The 21,184-nt window shown below is 41.7% G+C and overlaps 1 protein-coding gene across 3 annotated transcripts in view; it reads right to left on the reverse strand.

The window, feature by feature from the left end:
- CEP57 (centrosomal protein 57) overlaps positions 1 to 21,184 on the reverse strand; it is a 210,605-nt gene that overhangs the window by 133,731 nt on the left and 55,690 nt on the right. For all 3 annotated transcript variants that reach the window (XM_069202403.1, XM_069202402.1, XM_069202401.1), the window contains exons 3-4: positions 16,203 to 16,382; positions 5,622 to 5,743 (exon numbers count right to left, since the gene is read on the reverse strand). In XM_069202403.1, coding sequence (XP_069058504.1) covers positions 5,622 to 5,743; positions 16,203 to 16,382 — 302 coding nt within the window. The remainder of the gene's footprint in view (positions 1 to 5,621; positions 5,744 to 16,202; positions 16,383 to 21,184) is intronic.

The raw sequence follows: 21,184 nt of genomic DNA on the forward strand, positions 1-21,184 counted from the left end.
CGCCATCTGTAATCTCCTGGCTCGACGGTCACGGAGCGTTTTTCGGGACCGGAACGCACGACAGGCCTCACAAGTTTCTTCTTTGTGCTCGGGTGACAGGCACAAGTTACAGACCAAATGTTGGTCCGTATATGGATATTTATTGTGGCATTTAGGACAGAATCGGAACGGGGTCCGTTCCATCGGTGTCGATGTTACACGCGGTCGGGCCGACCAGGCCCCGACGGGGGATCGAAATTACCCCGAAGGGCTACCGGAGCTCTTCATGACTCGGTGTCGATTCTAACTATCCCGATCCCGAGCGAAACAATACCGACGCAGTTTTTCGAAGTTTTGACTATCTTTCCGTCCCGAAACCCGGAGCGAAAAGGAACACGTCCGTACCAGAGGGCGGAAAAAAAACAATCTAAGATGGAGCCGACGCCCATGCGCAATGGAAGCAAAGAGGAGGAGTCCCTCGGTCTCGTGACTCGAAAGACTTCTTCGAAGAAAAACAACTTGTAACACTCCGACCCAACACCAGATGGCGGACTGTGCACAACATGTGTATCTGCTGCAACAGATGCCATCGAACATATATTTATTAAAATTGAGTGTTTAAACAAACTGAGAAACACTCCTGCCCTGATGGCAATGTTGTTAGTAAACTAAAAGAAGTCCTAGGTTATGTGGGCTAGACCTCATGGGTATGTGGGCTAGATTCTTGTGATGCATGCAGCAAACTTTAGTCTACTTAATTAAACAAAAGAGGGTTTTTTGTACTGCAGAAATGCTGAGCTCACATATTCGAAGGTGCCATCATATGTGAGAATTAAAAAAAAAGGCGACTCTGTAAACTATTTGCCTAGGATCACACAATTTGAGACCCGTTTACAGGTCAAGTAAAATACAGTTAGGTCGAGTAGATTATTCTATTATTATGCAGGTCTAGTAACATTTCTATGATTTTTCTAGCCCTGCAATCCTTTCACCAAAAGAGCCTGAATTTCCCGCAGCAATACGGATATGTGGCCCTTTGACAATCCCATTCTATGTAGGTGTAAGAAGTGGTGGGTCGGAAAGAAGGGCAGGGTGTAGCCCTGTTGAACTTGTCTGCTGTTATAGCTTGCCATTCAGGAAGGCAGGACCCACTTGTCTGATGTTATGGCTTGCCATCCAGGAAGTCGTGTACTGCTAAGGGAAAACTAAAGTGGCTTGGAGGCTGTTGCTGAAGGGAAGGGGCTGGGAGATTGGGTGCCCCAGTGGGCCTGGACGCTGCCTGCTGGATTCCCTCACCCTGACCTTTAAGAGACTGGGGTGCCTATTAGGGTCAAGGGCCTTGGCATTGCCAACAGACAAAACCGCTTGGCAAGGCCTTAAAAGGAGCAAAACTGTTGGGAATACAGCCTTGGCGGCGTGGAAAGGCAAGCAGGAGAGTGCTGTGGCTCTACTTTCTTTTTAGCACTCTAGAGCACAGTCCGTTTTTTTTCCCAAATAAGAAAGACCTTTAAAAAGGCATATCAATGAGGGCACCTGGAAGTCAACAGAGAAGCCTGTGGATCCCTACCTAAACAGTCAGTCATGTGCAGGCTTGATCATATAACATATCTGGCTGCATCCTGGCCATTCTGAATGGTTTGCGTTAAATCAGTGTGGAATTCCTCTAGGACTGCGAGCATTATCTTCATGCCCATGTGCCATTGGAGTATTTTCCCCAGCAAACGGATGGCGCTGAATAACCGAAGGGCGAAGCTAGCTGAAAGAACATCTCTTTCTGAATACCTAAATGCTTTTTGACCCTGAGCAAGACTGTGGCAGCGGCATGGTGGGGTGTTGTGGCTGTAGATAAAGAATTGAGATTAGCCCTACTAGTTGATGCCTGAAATATCAGGCTCTCAAGCAGTAGAATGCTGCGCCAGGGTCACCTGGAAAAAGTCAATGGAGTCATGCTACCCGTCGGTTTATAGGAAGGCATAAACAGGATTTAGCCCAAGTCTTCATGACTGGGTCAATCAGGGCTTTATTGAACGAAAACAAGGGCTTGAGTGAGGTCTGCCCAGGGTGTAAGACTTCAGTGAGGATATGGGTTTTTACCTCAACAGACCGTAATTGTAAATCCAGGATTTCAGTCACACTTCGTAGCACTACAGTGAATGAGGCTATCTCTTCATTGAAGGGCCAGGGAAGAACCAAACCCCGTGTCATGGAAAGTGTCCAATTTATTGGCATCCTGTAAGTGCATATAAATATTGTCATCGGAATTCGGGACAAAAAAGGTCCATATTTAGCCATACGCTACTGGGACTGGGCTGCATTACAGCTAAGTGATATAGCGCGCAGGTGACGGTCAAAAGATACTCTAACTATACAAGAATGGCAGAGAGGGATGAACCAGGGTACTCTCTTTGAATGGGAGGTATATAAAGCCAGAGGATGCCCCTGCAAGCATGAGAAGATATGGGGGCCATGGCAGTCATGCTCGCAGGCACAGGCTAACAAGAAGATGATGCCAATGAAGATCATTTGGAAAGACACATTAGAGTCCTCATAAGACTCTTCGTATCATATGCTTTGTGCTTCTAGCATGAACACAATTCTTTATGTATATTTGAATTTCCTGAAGAGAGGTGGGCCGAACTGTGGTACCTTCTCTTTTCGTCTTATACGGTGTAAAAATATACTCCATTCTTCCATGCCCACATGTACGGAGGCTCTGTACCAACTGTGATGTGGATTGGCTCGCTTTATAAATCAATACAAATTTCTGTAAAACAAAGTCAGACTAAAGCTATGGGGGAATTTCATCGCCGTCATCACCAAAAACTGGCTGACTCTGTCAGAGTTTGATCTGAATAGTTGTTAGAGTACAGGAGGGCAGGTATTAGGCAAAGCCATTATTTGATCAGAATAGGAATAAGTGGGGGCTGGGTGTGTCACAACTGTACCAGAGTGTGATTTCAGACAAGGTTGAGGTAAATTTGGCTCGAAGTTGGACAGGGCAATAGGATAGGCGCCCTCCTCTGGTGTTGAAGTGGGAGGAACTGGTATGGATCGTGGTGCCAAATGTGGAGTCAGCTCTTGTGTCAAAATTGAAACCAAAGCACGTTAAGAAGGCACAGATAGCTCTGAGGGCGTACACGCCAGGGATAACCGGACTAGAGACCTCCGTGGGGCCCGAAGGCACATGTCAAAGGGAGTTGGCAGGGTATGAAAGATTCAAAACACAGCCTCATTAAACACCTCAACCTGTTGAGGCTTCAGCAATGGCCCTGGAAACTCAAGGTGTATAGGAATCAACTGTGGAATGGGTTAATTGGTGGGGGACCAGTACCAAGATCGAGAGGCTCCCTGCTGTCCTTGCAACTTGTGTAAAGTAGAGTGGCAGGGCTGAGATAAGGTTCACTTGGACTTCTTGCGTTTCTTTTGGGATTTTGATTTACCCAAAGACTTGGACCATGATGACGACCTGTCACAGGAATGGCTCCCAGAGCAGGAACGAGTTCACATCTTGTGGGGATATGTCACAGACATCTGCTTGTGACAGACCCTACAATGTTTAAACTCATTAATTTTAGGAGAGGACATGTTCCCTTGCACACTCAAGAAGAAGTTTGAGAAAAAAAATTAACTGACACGAAAAAGTTAGAAATTATGTATGGATCAGAATACGAAGTCTTAGTTTTTTTGTACTAAGGTCTGTAAAGGCCATTTGTTTCATATCGATGTGTGGATTATTATGTGCCTACAGAAGGTGTGGGACTGCAATTTCCTAGTCATTAATAGGCAGTATTTTAAAAAGAACCTTAAAGTGCAGGATTTTTTTTTAACTGTGCCCTTGCAAATGTTGTCTTTATGGTGATGGGCCTCCTAGGTTCAGTGATTATATGTTCTAAGTATCAAATCAACACTTCTAAAGAAGGGATATGTTTGTATCCACAGACAATATCTAAGAACAACAGGCATATCTGCCAGTTGTATAATCACGGGAAAGTTCTTAATGTTGCCTATTTTGCACAAGAGTGAATACTTGTTCTCCTTAAAAAGCAATGATATCGAGCACTGAGAACACCTGTTTCAGCACACTCTGATCTTCTAATTAGTGAAAATCCTACACTCTTAGGGAGACTCATCTTCCAGCATTCAGATGCAACACATTGTAGTTCTTTGTCAATATCTATACCTACTTGTGCTGGTCTACGAAAACCCTAAGGTCTAAAATAATGTTGTATTATTTTGCCTCCAAATGTATCCATCAGACACAGATTAAAAAAAAAAGTCTCGAATGATGTCTGCTCATACAACACAAAGTTTGTTACCAATAATACCATGTGAACGAGAGGTAAACCAAATCCTAAACTGAAAACACAGAAGAATTAACTTGCTGGGAATAGATTACATTTCAGAAGGTGAGATCACACTTTTGAGAACATTTAGGTCTCACCATCATTGTGCACTACCTGAATGTAATACCCTCCAAGGTGCAGAAAAATCAGCTGTGTGTGGTATAAACATGTCTTGATTTAGTAATAAAGAGAGGAATGTTTTCAGTGATGGAAAGCATTCATTACAGAGAACACTCTTATTGCTCCAATTACTACGACACGCTGCAGAGTGGATTAACCTTGGTTTCATTTTATTATTCTACGTTGCCTCTATATCTCTGCAAAACAGCTGGGGGTTGATGAACAAGCCATTTACAAAGAGGAGTAACTGGATAAACATTCAGCCTTACATTAGAACATCGCTACCAGCTTCTACTTTTGCAGATGCTTCAGTCAAATACCACAATACTTTTAGCTATCAAATGCCCTCCACATTGGCACTCATCTACATTTCCTATGGCAAAATGCCTATAGCCGTATATCCCAAGGCTGTCAGGAGATGAGATGAATGTTTATATCTTGTCCAACTTAACTCAATGCCAGGAATTACATAGGGAGAGGGGATGGTATGAAGGATCCTGACTAAAAGGAAAAAGCCTTGGGAACCAAAACAGTGTTATAAGCTGAAGGGATCTCCCTTAATCACTTTAATGCAGACATGGCTGACCATTTAAAGGCTTGCCGCTCCAATACACTCACAAGCTATTTATGCTCTTATCTGCCTGGCTACCAAAATAATAATTTCAAAGCTCTGCTTAGCTCATCATTTTACATCAGAAGGTTGAGTGTTCATCCCATGTGCTTTCTAGATCTAGAGGCAAACATGCCACATCAAATAATGAACCTACAACTAGATTCTGGCCTAAACACCAAAACACATTACAATCAGTCACTTCAATGTCTCAGTGACTAACAACTTTATCTGCCACTGCTTATAATTTTTATTTGTAAGACTTAGTGTATGTCAGAATGATAAGAGCTCAGGTTCATTATAGGAGCTTCTAGCGCTGGACAAAAGAAACCCTTTTCTCTGGAAGAAATAACTTAACCAGAGAGATTAGTTAATCTTCTAATTACATGTTATCTTTGGTTTGCTTAAAAATATAGCTGCCCAAGGCTAATGACTTGACTCTACAAAATGTCAACGTTCAATCTTTTGAAATAGTAAAATTTGAAACCAGTAACCATGCACATCATCAATGTGTAAGATATTCTTTTCTTTCAAGACTTCACTCAAAGAAATCAGAGACAACAAGGTACCTGTTTCTCCAAAACGGCTGTTCTGTCATTCTCTGCTTTCCGTACCATCTGTTTCATATACTCCAGTTGCTTTTCCAAAAGGGCACACCGAGATTCTGCTGCAGACAACTGGGATAACAACTCTGAAGAAATAGATTACATAAATATGAGTGAGAAAACACTCCAAGAAAAAAAACAAAATTAGTGACATTAAGTGAAGTCGTCATTTTTGTAAAATGGTGTGTCATCTTAATGCTGATCTCACAATCATCCAATCTTTGTATTAAGTGTGCTAACCAAATGTACTCGTTTTTAGGGAGGGAAAAAAAACAGTCTTAACTTGCTCCTTAGGATCACACCCAATCCTTAAAAGGAGTTGCGTCTATACACATCTTACTTATGAATGTTTTCAGGGGTGAGGCTGCTATTCAAACTACAACACCTTTCCCCTTTAGACAAGATGATGAGAACACATCTCCGGTATGCCGAATGATTTCATCTGCTTCACTGAGTCTCTTTTCTCGCTACACATTCTCTTAAACATGTGTTCCACTATGTGGTTTCTGAATGATGCGTAACAATTTACCCAACATTGAAAGTGATGCAATATTAAATTTCAACAAAGTAAGTGTCATAGTATTTAATATAAACACCATCCATTTGACAATATTAATGCTATATCTACCCTATTCATAAATCAACAAAAAACACAATAAATTAAGAAGTATTATTACACCTTATAATTGCATTTAAAAATAAGCATTAATCATATATAAGTGGGGTGGTGAGGAGGAAGCACCTAGGGACCCTCAGCGAGAAAATAAGAGTGGAAGGGACCAACTAGTATGAAAACTATATGAATGGTGAAGCAACTAAAAAAGCAAGGAATGAAAGAAAGACTAACTAGAACAAGACTGACATGTATCTAGAACCTGAACAGAGTACTGGCCATCGAACGAATAGGTAACCAAACTTTACATATCAAGTTCTAAGATACTGTTTGCAGAGGATGGAATGCCCAGCTCACCTCCCTGCTGCCCCTCACACTCACTTCACCATCCGATTACACTCCCAAAGTTGTTTTCTGCTTGCCATGAGCCCCTTCATGTGTTTTCTGCACTTTCCATGCATCCTATACACCGATTTTATGGCTTTTCCATTGGCAGCACTTTTTGAGATAGAAAACAATGATCAACAAATAAAAACAAAAACAAATTAAACACGGTGCAGAATTGGAAAACCTAGATACGGATATGGAGACCTCGGCTTTATAATAAAAGTCTTACCATTAAAGCCAGAATAGACTTCTTGTTTGCACCTGCGCAGCTAAGTCTGTTAAGAGTCCTACAGCTATCTCTTAAATATCAGAGCCATTGCACAGTCTACAGGAATAAAGCCATCTGTAAAGCCATTTGTTCATGAGAATATGTACAGTTTGCAGAAATGCACTATGACCACCTACAAATACAGGAGGGAACAAATGATTTGAGCCAATAACACATACCTGTTCAGGCCTGCCTGCTTCCCTGGATCAATAGATCAATATATCTATGTACCTATCTATTTGTGTGCATGTATTTTAAGGACCTAAGAACCAATGAGTCACAAAGGGATCTATAAGCACCTAAATGTTAAAAGGCATTGGGGACACAATGACAAACCCTGCAGTCTTGGGAGTAGAAGAGGACGGTCCTGCCTTTAAGTACAGATTCAAACTATTCCCTAAAGGAGTTCTGAATGCCAACAGTATCAGTTTCTCCAGTACTGTGTTGTGGCTATGCGAAACTGCTGATAAAGCCAAATGTATCAGCACAATGAAACTGCAGATTCCAGGTTAATAAGGAAGTAGTCGAGAACAACAAGCATAACAGGCACTGTGCTATACTATGGCAAAAATCAGGTTACTATTCATTTATGCAGCTATTTCCTCCACCTTAATAGCCCTGCTCTAAGCGCATCCATAACTTTACCTATAGCTGGCAAAAGAGAGGTAGGCTAAAAACATGCTGGCTCCACCAGACAATCTAAATATTTACAAAGAGGCGTGAACACTGCATACTTAAGAGGCTGAGCTATGTGGCCTTCCTCGAAAGTTCTTACCTTCAATGAGCTCTGTCCTCTGGGATATCAGACTGTATGCAATCATAAAGGGCATGGGTTCAGTGATTACCCAGAATAATGATTCTTGCATCTATGCAGGGAGTAAGACCACCAGTGATGTTTTTGGAATATGTGCTGTGGATGCAATGTGGCTCAAGTACCATCTTTGGTGAGCCTTTGTTCTACAATCCTTACATGATTCCTAAGGCAAAAAAGCTGTCAATACTTAGCCCTTCATCTCTGCTCCAAAGTTGTAGTTCAAATTTAAAGAGGATAACTAACAGGAGAATCAATAGGCTGTTTTTCAACTAAGTAATTATAATTTTGGTGCCAATATTATCAACTGAGAAGGAGTTGCTGGTTGTATTTCAATGAAAAGTGTTGATTTAAATAAGGTATAAAGTGGTCAAGAGGAACCCCTCTTATAGTCTCAACCTCAGGATGACTACTTAAAACACACAAAAGCATAACTAAACAATCACACAACTGTAAGTACTACTTAAACACACAAAAGCATAACTAAACAATCACACAACTGTAAGTAACTGTTTAGTCAGAAAAGTGTCCATTTATACACACGTACCCCTACACTTGTTTAAACATACTACCAAATGTTTTCAGATGAGCATTGCTCCAACACATCTTGAAGAGAGCATGACCCCTTTCAAGCATATTCTGAAACTACCATTAACTTGACCAATGATCTTCACAGAATAGAAGATGAAGGGACAATATTAAAGTGTTTGAGACCATTTGCTCCTTCCAGGCTTTTGCAGTGTTTGGTCAGTGGAACAGGGACCCTTGGAATGTAGATATCATCACTATGACAGACCCCAAAGAGAAGCACAGACATTGACTAGTACCTAAAATGTGCTGTGCACACACTGATCACTGTGTACTACAACTGACTTATTTTTGCAGGTTCCCTGTTGGTGGCTCTTGCTCTGAGAATGGTATCTATTACTAGCAGGCCAATTCTATTAATCATTATTGAGTCACCTCAGCCTAGCTGAATGGATACAAATGAGATTCCTGTAAGAATAAGCTTTAAACACAAATACTCGTGGGATGCACCCATATGCGAGACAAACAAAAAAATTATATTTCCTTGCAATACATGCCAAAGAGAAAAATGTAACCACTTTATCAAGTGGAAAGACTCTTTGTTCTCTAATGTTAAAATGATCCAGACTTTATATGGGTTTTCAAGAGGACAAACAGTTTTTCCACTTGCACATAATAAAATAGTTGAAAGAATTCCAACACTCTCAGTGGTAAATCCAACTCCATATCTCCACATTTCATGCATGAATGTGTACTGAATTTTCTAATAAGCAACGAATGTGCATATTGGCAATACATACTAGTCTCAGGACAAATACCACCACTAGGGTAACTCCAATTACATATAAAGTGGACTACTATACAGTGCTCACAGCATATTTTAGCACCTAGTCTATGTCTGTACTCCTCACCTATGGTCTATCCATATAATTATATCTGCTTTCACAACGCACCTACAAGAGCTGAACTGTTATGTCTAACTGCAGTATATGTTAAGCCAGAATGTGAGTAGATTAAAGTGAAAAATTAAGTTAGCTAATTATTCAATGTGACTGCCTGCAAGGCAGGTGGCCACAATACAGAATGATTGCCTTCACAGGTAATATTACCTTTTTCTGTTGTCTTTCTCTATTTGTTTCTGCAGCAGGTTCCCTTAACTGGGTTTATCAGTGTCTGCCTAATTTTATGACTAGGGTTATGGATAAATCCAATGTGTTACTTGCTATTACTTCGGTGAGTTACCAACTGACTGGATAAGACATCATTAGGGGTTTCTTCTGTGTCTTTCCCCAGGCCTAGTCCCTCAAGTCCACCACTCTTCAACAACCTCTACAAACTTTGTGATACTGACTGCCAGTGCCTCCTCCAAACCCGGGTTTGCCTGGGTGACAGGATAGTTTGGCTCCAGGCCTTTTCCTTTGACCTGTACGGGCTGACATTTTCTACAGATTCCTCACCTTTCCCCAGATAAAAAAAAAGATCTACAATAAACCTTGAGCAACAGACTCTTGACAGATACACGAGCTTCTACTGTCTAATGTCCTTGTATTGTGTTCTCAATGTGTTGGGGCCTGAAACAGCCATTTCCATAACAGCATATGGAGACTTCTTATCTGCAACAGAACAATTTGAATACGTAGCTGCATCACACAGCGATTCACCAATGACTGTGTACTAATGTTCAAACATGAACTTTCACCCAACGCCATTTCACTGGGATACACGATGGACACTGACCTCAGCATTAAAGTTCACAATATCAAGAAAACCAAGAGGATATGGTAGAATCTCTTTCTACAAAAGAAAGCAAAACCGGTTCTCACAACAAATGACTCCGGAACTGCTGTTCATATTCCTTGTATTCTTGCATTTGAATGGTGGTGTTACCCTGTGCCACTTCTTCCTATACCCGTTTAACAGCTCATCCAGGAAGGTATATATACCCCTATCATCCCCATCAAGATGGAAAGCTAATGGTTCCCCTTGTTGGTTTGCACCATCTTCAAAACCAACTGTGTCATTTACAAAGCTAGCATGACTAGCACCCCTACAGATCAGACTGACAACCTCACCCCTTCTGGTAGCTTTCAGCACACCTACTGCCAGGATACCATCAGACTGGAGGCAAAGACGTGAAAAGAAACCAAGCCAACACTGATGTAGCCATGATCCGGAATAACAATGTGTCTATCAGGTGCAACCCACACATGCTCCAATTTAGGAAAGAATTTAAGATGTAACTTTTTACGATTTTTTTTTATTGTCATCATATTTCTTAAAGTACTTCCATTATGACCTGACCCGATCTGTGTTCCAATCCCTGTTGGATCAGGCCAAGCGCAGCCTCATCTGGAAGACCGGTAACGTAAGGGTGGGACAGACCGTATGCCGCCCTTTCATTCGATATAATCATTGGACAATAGACTTAAGAGCTAGTACTCTGAGAAAACCAATTCACCCAGGATTGCCATAATTCTTTAATATTTTTGGATCTAGTTCTACAGAGATCTAATTGACATATTTTTATTGCGGCATTCACCCATTCCTACCAGGTTGGAGAAGTAGAACTCCAATGCCTGCAGATCTACCGCTTGGCCAAAAGTATTATATAAAATAACAAATTCCTATGAACACTTGAAAGGTTTAGCGGTTCTAAAGTACAGCCAAATAGAACTAAAGCTGGGGAAGCTATCAACGGGGCCTGTATCACAGAGGATAGGGTCTCAAAAACTTCCCCCCAGAAATTTGAAACCCGAGGACATAGCATCAACATATGAGTATCATCCGCCCCCTCTAGTCCACACTTTTTACAAGCTACATGAGCATTTTTATTGAATTTGTTTAATTTTTTTGGAGTAGAACATGCCCTATGTAGAAGAAATAAATGATTCTTTCTATGAACGGCAGACTTAACCACCCTATAAAGACGTTGCCAAGAACCTGCCCATAATGTGTTAATCTCCTCCTTACTTGCCACTTCATCCCATATAGAACCGTGGAAATTCTGTTTGTCATCTAAACTATCCAAGAGTATCCTATAATAGGCAGCAACGTGTTTCTTGCATGGCTTGTTCTTGTGTAATAGCTCCACTAGCTCATTAGTCTCCTTTTCCGCTATTCATAAAGATCTTACCCATGCGTGTAATTGATAATATTTGAACTTAGACATCGAGCACTGTCTCACAGAGGCAAATGTTCCCAGGGTTTCAACACTCCATCCTGCAATACTTGTCCCCATTCCATAATACCTGCCTCCTTCAAAGGGCGAGCTAAAGTGTCTTTCAGACAATCCGGGGTTCTAGGGGAATCCCAGATAGCGGCATGAATGCTGTAATATGATAAGCTTGTAATTTTCCTTATTCTGGCCCACAAAGAAGCTGCCGCTTTTAGTGATTTCAGCCTTACTTTTTTATAAAATCTTGGGTGGCCAAATTTGTATAGAAATTTCTGCTCCCCTTTCCCTTCACCATTTAGCATAGCCTTCTTCTGGGGGAGAGACCTCCTCTGCTACTAATAGGTCTTCAACATTCTTTAACTGGAATGTCAATGCATATAACTGAAAATCCAGGAGGGCAATCCCTCCCTTGACGTAGCTTCTACGGAGTTTCTTCCTGGCAATCCTGATTCCCTTGTAGGGCCATATAAAACTATCTATCTTTGATTGTAAATCTTGTATCCTTTTTTCCCTCAAATTCCAGCGGAAACATTCCAGCTTCGGGAGAATAAACATCTTTACTAAATTCACCCTCCCGTATAAGGTTAAAGGAGCCCAGCTTAATAAAAGTTTATCTGATGCGTCAAAAACTTCAAATTTACAGACGGCGTTTTCTCCAGATCCTGCAGTATCTTAACTACAAGGTATTTTAGCTCCTCTTTTATTAGTTTATGGTGAATATTCATATTCCATGTCATAATTTCCGCCTTTGACATATTAATCTGATATCCCGATACCTGACCGAAGATTCGTGTTATCACCTCCAATCTATCTAATGTCGAGGGAAGGTCTGTAGTATAGATTATAATGTCATCAGCATACAAAGGTAACTTTTTCTCCCACCCACGTAAACAAATGTTTTTATCAAAGCATCCTTTTTGATCATACAAGCGAGCGGTTCTATATACACATCAAAAAGTAGGGGGGAAGAGAGGGCAACCTTGTCTAGTCCCTCTAGTAATGGAAAAAGGAGGAGTTAGATTCCAATTTCTCAAAACTCTTGCCGATGGATTGGCGTAAATACTTTTTATAACCCCCAAAAACCTTGGCCCAAAATTCAAATGTACTAAAATGTAATTTAAATAGCTCCAGTTCACTAAGTCAAACGCCTTGGTAGCGTCAAGAGTAATAACTGCCAGAGGAAGATCCGATACCAATGCCATATCAGTCGCCCCAATTAATTCATGGGATAATTGATACATATGCCTATTTTTTAAAAACTCCTTCTGATCTTCATGAATCAGCAGCACAATACCCTTCCCTAATCCGCTGGCGAGTATACTAGTGAATATTTTATAATCATTTTTTAGTAGGGAAATTGGCCTGTATGATTCACAAAGCGAGGAATCTTTCCCAGATTTTAATATGACAGTTATTATTGCTTCCTTCCAAGACCCTGGTAATCGGGATTCTCCCCTCCAAATTGCATTAAAAAGGTCTTTGAGGAAAGGGGTTAAGATGCTGCAGAATTTTACATAGACTGCCCTTCCTCATCAAGTTTTCCTGGCATTAATTCTTCTACCTTTGGCATCTTATCTTCCACCACTTCTGATAAACTTTTTACGAAATCTTATGTCATGATGCAGTAACAGCCTATTAATGCTTCATCACATAGGTACAAGTTCAAAACAGGACATAGCACAGCGGGAAGCAGGTGGCTGAGGGGCCTGCTTGCCACAGCATATAAAACTATGTGCTTTACTCGGGGAGCCGATGTGTTCTAGTAGCCAAGTCATCAACTGAGAAACCTAGGGACTTGGAGTCAACTCTTACCCTTGTTACTTGACTAAACACGGTGTGATTCGGGTCAAATTACTTAATCATCCTCTGCATAAAAAATGAGAAATCCAACTGTAAGTATGTGAAATTTGTCACATTATTGTGTGAATCAAAGATCTAAATCGTCACTTCAACCTGATCTACAACATCATTTAACATCTCACAACACCTTCCATAATATACAGGTAGGCTCAAATGACAAATATCAATAAACATATACAGATGCACTCCAAGCTGAGCCAAGGTGTTTTCTTTAAAGCCTGATTATGGGGAACTAAAATGATTAACTGGGTGCCAAAAGGAAAGTGTCAGTTTGACAGACCATGTGGAGACATTGCCAGTTGTGGACACAGGTCTGCCACTTTAGCGTATGTCTTAAAATTCTACTGAAGAAGCTACATCATAAAATATTTCAAAGTCAATTTGCCCATCCCACCGGAGGGTATGGCAGGTTTTCTAATGCCACCTCTCCAACATAAAATCAAAACCCACATGAAATAGTTCATTCCTAATGATACTGATGAACATGTGGAAAAATCAAAACTCAAGGTTTCGGTGTGATCAAATGAAATTCTTTTACGCTGAACATTTGAAATGCTGATCCACAAATATCATTCTGGCATGATATTACAAGTCTCACTATTCAAAATAGTCCAGTAAAATCTAAACATCTAGAGAGACCTAACCCTCCACCTCCAACATGAACAACCATGTGGTATGTAACGTACTATGACAAAATCACAAACAAAAAGTATACAATCTGGAAGTTTAATAAAATATAAATATTCAATCGCTGAATTTAGCATATAAATTCCAAAAGTAACCACTAATTCATTTCTCTGACTACAGCAGGAAATCCCCAAATCAGTTATCCCGCTCTGCAGTTTATTCAGTAGGTGCCAGTGAGTAGCTCTGAAATGAAAATGCTACACACCTCTAACATAAATTCTGCAATGTGGGACATCAGAAGTCTCTGTGCATGTATAGAAACCTAGATATTTTTAGCTTGGGGAACTCCCCAGCCACAAGCAAACAACATATTTGTAATATTACCAGTTCCTTTTGATCTTAACAAAACACATGATAAAACAAACTCACCATGAAATCAAAAGGGATGTAAAAATACGTAGGTACATTTATAAGCAACCATTTACGTCCTCCTTTTAAATGAAGTAACATGAAAGAAAACTGTTCACTCTGGTACAGCAATATGTAAAGGACAACCTATTTTGTCACTTTAACGCAGCCATGAGCTACCCCTACCCCAGCATGGATCGGAGTGGCACTTGACACCTCAGTTAATTTTGAAGATCTTGTGACAGAAGGAGGAAAACTTCAAAACCCTGCTTCCATTCCGAATTAATGAAGGTGGGTGGATGTTCTGCATCATGGCATTTTCATTAGTATTCAGGAATGTAAAAAAACAGAACAAGAAGCGCTTTCGTTTCTGGGGGGAGAGGGTGGTAAAGCCTTGAGTAATGAAAGGCACCAAAATTGATCAAGATTGTATGAATATCCGCAGTTGATATTTCTAGAGAATACTGAACTACAAGTGAGTCAGCTTTGAAGATTGGTGCATTTCAACGTTATGGACAGGGTCTCATTCTGACATCTTGCATGAAACTCCCACAAAAAAAAGGAATAAGGCCTGGACCTGAACTTTAGAAACTGAACTAATTTACAAAATCTCTGAGATACCTTACAGCAATAATTAGGAAACCAGAGGTAGGACCACAACTTGACTATGAAGGTAACACTACTGTATCACTTTGTGCAGATCTGTATTCAAGGATCAAACATATTTGCTTTCTTTTGCAATATCTCAAAAGAGATCTGCCAGTCCCTGACAGATCAAACAGACTAACAATCACATAATAGTACCCATATACAAGGGTTAAACAAGAGGGCAAGCAAAGGAAACAACCATTGGCAAAGCAAACAAGTCTGGCATTGGCCAACAGGTGTAATAGTTATTTCTGTTTATTGCAACCATACTCTATGAAGACGGAAAAAAGAAATGGCGCTGCCTATACGTGCCATCCATATGCTATCAATACAAAATGTTACGTTTAAAAGAATAAATAAACCATTTAATGTATGTTTAATGGAAAAGTATGGGTAATTCCTTCTGGGTGTAGTTGTAGAAATTATTTCCGTTTTAATGCGCATCACGAGAAAATATTATGCTTAATGGCTCTTAGAAAAGGTACCATTGGCTTTTAATTAATGTAACTGGAAACATAGTTTGAACAAACATGGTTGACTGAAAAAAGGAAAAATGCAAAGAAAAGGGCATTGTAAGTAATATATCAGCCAACTAACCCTGGCACAGATGTGCATTTTCTTTAGGTGGATATGTGAATGTGATCTGGAAAACGCTGTCACTCAGTGAAAATGAGCCAACGGCTGAAGTATCTGACCCTTTTGCCTCATGCGGCAGGTGGTGGTGGACAAAGGACAAATATGATTAACAGCTAAAAAAAAAAAAAATATCTATGTATTTATGCATGTATTTATTTTTATGTATGACATTTTTCATTACAAGTGGCTGACATGAAGAAAAAGATGACTGTAGGCCAGACCTAAAAAGGACGGTCGGTCATATTTGGGAACATTTTTCGAAAAATGTGGTCCTGCAGAGTACATGCGTCATTGGACCTTGTAAACAGTACAAGATCTGAAAACCAAGAGGGGCAGTGGCCTCAGTCACATGCACACTCGGGCACCACAACCATGGACTCTCACTATGTGAGTGAGAGATGTAAGATCAGAAGATTCTTGTGCATGCCTATACCACTTTAATGCTTTGCTGCCCAGAGAACAATAACAAACGTAACAGAATTGCAAAAGCAGAAAATGATCATAGTGAGTGGGTGATACCTCTGGCTGAAGAAGTGCCGGTGTGCACACCCAAAGTCGTAAAGTAAGTTTAACACTAAACATACCGTTGTTGTGTTTTGAGACATCAGTATGAGAACTCTCCTTGCTCTTTGCTTGACGATCAACCACTTTTTTATACTCTGTTGCCTCCTTAGAGAGGGTTTTCATGTTCTCCTCTGCTTGAATTCGCTGCAACTCGAGCTTTCTGATCTTTTCTTGTAGATTCTTTAGAGCTGAAAATATAGCTGCCAAAAGCAAAGTTAATACATGATTAAATGAATCATGGATACACTTTCAGTAAACAAATATGGTTTATACTTCAAGATTATGTAGTACAGAACACAATCAACAACATTTAAAGTTTTTGTTTGTGTGAGAAAGAGGAGTTCCTTCTCCCACAAAGCTGAAAAGCATATGAAGTATAAATGTTAAAGGATGCCATCAGTGTCGACTTTCAACACTAAGGGCCAGAGGTATTATGTTCACATTCACAAAAAGCGATTGCAAAGTGCGCACTAATTTATTTGCGAATGTGATCTAGTTTTGCGAAATAATGCATGTACAAAAAGGTTGGTTCATAAAATATCAAATCACAGGGGGTCACAGAATGACAAAATTAATAATAACTGGACAAGTTACAATTTGCAACCCTAGCTGACTTGCTACAATCACAGAGATGGTCGACTGCAAGAGCCAGCAGATCATCATACCAGTGTTCAACGAAAGAAAAAAAAATTCTTCTTCTTTTTTTTTTCTTCTTAAAAAATGCAGCTTCTTCTTTTTAAGGAAAATGAGAATGTTTTTTTTAAAAAAGTTAGCTTTTTTTTTTTTTTTTAAACAATGTTTCACTGAGTTGGCAATTGTCCCATAGACCACTGGCGACTGCCCTGGATACTTTTTTCATCATTTACAAAAAGCAAAGGATAAAAAGGGGACCCATCAGGTACCACTTGACTTGGGAGTCTGTAACTGATCAATGATTTGCAACCAGAATTACAGTTGCAAGTGACTGATACATCAGGGTACGAAATCGCAATTTTGAAGGGAAGACACAGCATCTTTCTTCCAAACAGCTTCTTGTAATCAATTTGTAAACCCATTCACCGATTCAGAAATACTTTTCCCAATCACTGAATATGGTTGGTAAATCCCCAAAAAGCTTTTAAATGGTTGCAAACCCTCTGAACTAGAGAATCTAAATGTTTGGGACTGATAAAAAGCTTTGTACATCAGATCCATAATCATGCATTATTAAATAATACCTATAACAAACTTTTCTACTCACTTCATCTCCGACTGATGCAACAGCTCAGCTTTAATTCCCACTACTACTATGGATATCGCACTCATCCTCCTAGACCTCTCCGCAGCTTTTGACACCGTATGCCACAAAACCCTCCTCACACACCTCTTTGATGCCGGAATTCGCTACAAAGCCCTGGACTGGCTCATCTCCTTCCTCTCCGAAAGGAGCCAAAGAGTTTGCCTCCCTCTTTTCCGGTCTACAGCCACCAAGCCCATCTGTGGGGTCCCCCAAGGATCCTCCCTCAGCCCCACCCTTTTCAATATCTACATGGCTCCTCTCGCCAACATCATCTGCCCCCACGGCCTCACCATCATTTCATACGCTGACAACACGCCAGACTCCTCGCCATCACTAACTGGATGACAGCAAGCCATCTCAAACTGAACTCAGAAAAAAACGAGATCATCATCTTCGGCCCCAACAAGACAGAATGGAATGACTCTTGGTGGCCCACCATCCTTGGACCACCCCCAATACCCACCACCCACGCACGCATGCACGCAATCTTGGCATCATACTGGACTCATCTCTCTCCATGACTCAGCAAATCAACGCCATATCATCCTCCTGCTTCAACACCCTTTGCACGCTACGCAAGACTTTCAAATGGATTCCTTTAGAAACAAGAAGAACGGTCATTCATGCCCTTATAAGCAGCAGACTGGACTATGGCAACGCCCTCTACGCAGGGACCACAGCCTATCTTCAGAGAAAACTCCAGCGAATCCAGAACGCAGCCGCACGTCTCATCCTCAACCTTCCTCGTCACAAACACATCTCCGCCCACCTCAGCTCCCTACACTGGCTGCCCATCAACAAAAGGATCATCTTCAAAATCCTTGTCCACGCTCACAAAGCCCTCCACGACACCGGACCAGCCTACCTCAACGAACAAATCAACTTCCACAAACCAACTCAAAAGCTCCGCTCCGCCGACCTCGCACTCGCTACAGTCCCCCACATCCAACGCACCACGTCCTTCTCCCACCTTGCTGCCAAAACCTGGAACCCCCTCCCCACCAACCTGCGCAAGACCCAGGACCTCCTAACTTTCAGAAAGCACCTCAAAACATGGCTTTTCGAGCAGTAACTGCTCCCCCCGAACCCCCTGGCCTTGAGAGCCTACCGGGTGAGTAGTGTGCTTAAGATATTTGTTTGATTGATTGGATGTTCATGACTCTAAAGGTTTTTAAGGTTGTGCGACTAAGAAGCTAGATTGTCAATTTACAGAACCTGTAATCATAAACTAGTATTCTTTGTGTGGGAATGCATTTTTCTTACAGTTTCTTGCACTGAGGACATTTAGCTATCTAGTTATAATTACACTTTTTATTGTGCATAATGTTATATGATTTTAGAGCTTCCCAGAAGTCAGATTACTTGACAGAGCTGAAAAGGCTCGCCCTCCTTTCAACTTGAATATACACGTAGAATACAAAGCCAATAAACAGAGGGGCAAGGTCTGTGTTATGAAGGGTACGGATCCCAACAACAAGGCATAACCTACTGCAAGAAAAAAGGACCATAGATCCTTTAACTGCAGTATGAAACAAAATAATTAGTTGCGCAAGCGTTTGTTGCCATGTTCTACCAAGGTGAATCTGTCCAGAAGGATAGCATGAGCAATGGCATCAAAAGCCGCTGAAAGTTGAGGGGGTGTGGCTAACCGCCAAACATGGCAGATGCACTCTGAGAGCTCCAACACTGTGCAAAACAAAATCTGTCTACTTCGGCATGGGGAGCCCAGCCACAGACCTCTACCTGAGCCTAGTGCTCTGTAGTGGGAACACTGCATCACCTGCTTTGAAGTGACCTTGCTGCTGTGCTGATCAAGCAGGATGATGGCCTGAGGCTACGACACAGGCAGAAGCTCGGCAGCTGTGTTCTGACCGTGTTGCCCTCAGGTATGTTGGAGGTGCGTGAGAGCAGCCTCTACACCCTTGGATCAGCGTCGGTCCTTATGATGGGGCCTCCTAAGAATGAAGATTGAGACAGGTCAGCTGTCGTTGGTGTCCGTGCGGATCTTGGGGCCTAATCCGAGCCCTGGTGACTGATCACCAGTGCTGGAACTGTGCCGGCCACTAACTAGGTTGATGCGATTCTGAGCTGACTCTTGGATCTCACCAATCTGTCCCTTTGTAGAGCCGATGAACGCAGACAGAACCGCAGTGGAAGTCTCTGAAGGAAAGACAGCGCCAACAGTATAATTGTTTTCATGCGCCTCGGGAATACTCCTCTGCGACCTGTTCACACATCCCTTGTGATTGCCACCCTCAAACCTTGTCAGTATGGCTTACACGCTGCCTGGCACAGCATGAACTGCAACTGTTTACAGGGGGATATCTCCAGAAGAGATAACTACTACTCGTTACCTGCGCTGCAGCCAGCAAAATACCACAAATCTCATCCCCTTTGGAGCAACACAGTAGCTGGTCCAGTTGTGCTGGACAGTGGCACCACCTCTGAACCTCACCATCCTCTGAAGGACGGCGGCGGCTGCAGTGAGCTAGTGGAGAGACCTAAGAAGTGTAAGCACCTGAGCAGCTTTTGGCGACAGAGTAAACTGTACCCCTAACCCCTGGTAACAAGGCTGGCAGCGCTGGAAAAGGACGAGACAGTAGGGTTTGCTGGATGCAGGGAGGCAGATTCTGAGGCCTAACATGCCTCTGGGGGTGCTCTAACTATTACCTTCTACGCAACACATACAACACCACACACCTGGTACTGCTGCAACACATACAGGCTCAGCATAGTCCATCACTGCACCTGCTTGGTGCAGTCTGAACAAGTCACAATAGCTCGGAACGTCTGTCCTGAGTGCTACTTTCACTATGGCCCACTAGTTGTTCGAGTGACTGGCAGGCAGTAGCTATCCTTGTTTAACTCCCCCAGGTACCTCTCATAGGAGGTTTGGATACAGCATTTGACACCTCACTGCCACAGATGGGCAAAAAAAGGATGATCAGGATGACAACGCAGGAGGTAAAAACTGTGGATATGCAGTCAGACCTCGCCAGGATTCGCCTCAGTGGAACACCTATTGTACCAGAGATAGGCATGGACCAGGATAAGTTGGACCAGGTCCTGTAGGTAATTGAAAGTACACATGCAGTGCTAGAAACAAACTAAAATTGATAGAGTAGCCACAGACCTAACTCTATGATGATCAGCATAAACTCAAGGACAAGGTCCACAATAATGCAAATGCACTAACAATGTGTACTTCACAAGTTAAGGACTTAACAGTGAAACTCCAGTCGATGGCAAATAGGATACGCCTTCTAGAGGGCCAGGGGAAGATGCTGGGAGCCAATCATGGAGAAACAACTAGCATATAGTTGGCTGACAGAAAATATTGAAGGAGTGAATAGCACAGAATACATCAAAAACTGGCTGTAGCCCGCACGCTCCCCAACTGCTAATTTTAAGAATTGTGGTGTGTTCCAAGGTGATTTTACCCTGCTAGGATTTCATGAATCATGTTTGAGAGAGAACAGTTTTTTCATGATTTTCCCAGAGAGGTTATGGTAACGGCTCCAGCAGCTAAAATGAGAGCATATTTTCTGTAAATTCACACTATCTTTCCCAGCCATATGAGACTGAAGTCTGACATTCTCAGTTAAACATGTAGCTCCAACAGGAGCAGCCTGTCAGTTGTTTCCCGTGTTCTACTGCAGCCTCCCAGAGAGTTCTAAAGAACAACCAGAGAGCTAACAGTCTTACTTATGATAAACGCATGGC

The sequence above is a fragment of the Pleurodeles waltl genome, chromosome 8, assembly GCF_031143425.1.
Source record: "Pleurodeles waltl isolate 20211129_DDA chromosome 8, aPleWal1.hap1.20221129, whole genome shotgun sequence".
NCBI classification, from domain to species: Eukaryota; Metazoa; Chordata; class Amphibia; order Caudata; family Salamandridae; genus Pleurodeles; species Pleurodeles waltl.